Consider the following 2,162-nt stretch of genomic DNA (forward strand, 5'->3'; position numbering starts at 1 on the left):
TAAATAAATATTATTAACTCGCCAGGAAGCTGTGAGGTCTGGCCTCCTCTGGGGCAGCCCAAGCTCAGTGGTCTCTGTCCTTCTGTTCCGTGGGGGAGTCCCCGTTGATGCACTGCCTCAGGACACCCCTCTTCTCGTGCTTGGCTGTCCTGGAGAGGTCAATGGCTGCGTCCTCTGAATCTTTCGCAGGGCCAAGCTTGTCGGAGCCCCTCTGGGAACTGGCCTGCTTCCCTTTGAGTTCCTCCTCCTCCTCCTGCTCCGCTCGCCAGCCATCTGCCAGCTTCTCTTGGCTCTCCGCCTTCCTGTTCACCTCCATGGACTTCTTGTGCATGCCTTGTGGAGGGGAGAGAGCAAAGCCAAGGGCGCTGGTTGCTTATTTCTGCCCAGGACTGCTCAGCATCACCTCCAGCCCTCCTGCAGCTTCCTATAGCTCTCACTTGCTTCCCAAGGAAAACTCACTCTAGCTACCAGTCTTTCCTGGCCTGGAGCCCTACTCTCTGCAGCCCAAGAGGGTAGCTTGCAGCAGAATTGGTCTCGTAGCCCCAAGCTCCCACTTACCCAGCAGCCACGGGGCGCAGGATCCCACCAGCCCGCTCTTGGCAGAGTTGATGATGGACTCGGGCAGAGGGATGGAGTGCCTCACCATGGCCCCGTAGAGGCCATACTCGGCCATCACGCTGCTGCGGCCCCAGCACTTCTCCCGCTTCCTCCACTTGGCTCTTCGGTTCTGAAACCAAACCTTCAGGGGTAACAGCCAGGAGAGCACGGAGGGGTGGGATTGGGGAGGAAACGGCCCCCATGGCAGGGTGTCCAGGGCCCATCGGGCATGGGTAAACGTGCATCCAGGGCAAAGGGGCAGCCACAGGGGTACGTGGAAGGGTTTGGGTGTGTGGACACGCAGGTAGCAGCGGGAGGGCGGCCGGAGCAGTGTGTGAGGAGGGGGTTGAGGGAGGGCACACATGTGGGTGTCAGCGAGAGAGGGGAAGAAGGGGGGGGAGAGGGAGCACACGTTACAAGAGGCTGGTCGCGATACAGGAGGGTGATCCCAGTCAAAGTCACCCTACGCTTTGCCCGCCCACAGGGGCCCTCTGCTGCCTCCGTACTGAGCACCCACCTGTCCAGAAAAAGAGTTCCAAAATGCAGCGACTGGTGATAACAGGGGGTGTTCAGGTCCCTCTCCCCACCCCCTTCCTGTGTGTGAAGGCTGAGGGGGTGTAGGTACAACCTGGCTGCTGCCCAGACCACCAACAAAGCCAATGAGCTGCTCCACAGTGGGGCAGGATCAGGCCCTAAAATCCATGTGTCCCTCAAAGGGACAAGCGGGTGAGCAAGCTGGTGGGACACAGCCTGGCGCAGCAGCTCCTGAATCACTGGGTCTCCAGAGGACAGAGCCAAGCTGCTGGCAGTGAGCAACTGTCGGAGCCAGCTCCGTCCTCCAGGTCTGCATTTCCTTTTGGAGCCTGTTCAGTGGCAGGGGGTAGAACCTGAGCCACCCCCCAAGTGCACTGCAGCATTTCAGTGCCACCACGTTCCCACCGCCTGCACTTACTGGCAATAGAGCAGAAGAGGCAGCCGGAGACGGCAGCATGCAGACTGTCGGGAGAGGAGAACGGCACACCCACCTACCTGTATCCTGTCCTCCGGCAGCTCCGTCTTCACGGCCAGCATCTCCCGGGCATAGACGTCGGGGTAGTGAGCTTCGTTGAAAGCCTTCTCCAGCTCCTCGAGCTGGTGAGCTGTGAACACCGTCCTGCAGGGGGGACAGAGCATCCTGCGGCACAGGCCAGACCCCCGCGGCAAGCAACGGGGCTGGCAGCCCCCTCCTCACTGAGGTTTGTCTCCCGAAAGTGCTCCCTCCACCCCAGCTCCAGCCCTTCTCTTTGCTCCCTTGGGGACATCCACCGCCCCAGCCTGGGAACCGAAGGGACAGCGAGAGGCTGGTGGCAGCAGTGAGGAGGTGAGGACGGGGACAGCTCGGCTCTCGGGCTCTACCTGTGCCGGCGTTTCTTCCTCTTGATCTGGGAGGTGGACGTCTTCGGGTCGCTGGCGTCTCCGGACAGGCTGTCCTCATCTGGCAGCGGCATGAGGGGGGTGGTGGAAAGGGTCACGTTCCCGCTGGGAGCAAGGAGACCAAACCCACCTCCCAAAACACGGCCCGGGAC

The 2,162-nt window shown here is 61.3% G+C and overlaps 1 protein-coding gene across 1 annotated transcript; it reads right to left on the bottom strand.

Annotated features, from left to right (window-relative positions):
* On the bottom strand, positions 1–2,084 carry VSX1 (visual system homeobox 1). The gene is made up of 4 exons (XM_010185696.1): positions 1,993–2,084; positions 1,627–1,750; positions 559–739; positions 1–333 (listed from the first exon to the last, which is right to left on the bottom strand). Exons 1-4 carry the CDS (start codon positions 2,082–2,084, stop codon positions 65–67), a joined length of 666 nt encoding a protein of 221 aa, XP_010183998.1. The 3' UTR covers positions 1–64.
* Positions 2,085–2,162: the final 78 nt, after the last annotated feature.

This window comes from Mesitornis unicolor, unplaced genomic scaffold, assembly GCF_000695765.1.
Source record: "Mesitornis unicolor isolate BGI_N332 unplaced genomic scaffold, ASM69576v1 scaffold40685, whole genome shotgun sequence".
In the NCBI taxonomy this organism is placed as follows: domain Eukaryota; kingdom Metazoa; phylum Chordata; class Aves; order Mesitornithiformes; family Mesitornithidae; genus Mesitornis; species Mesitornis unicolor.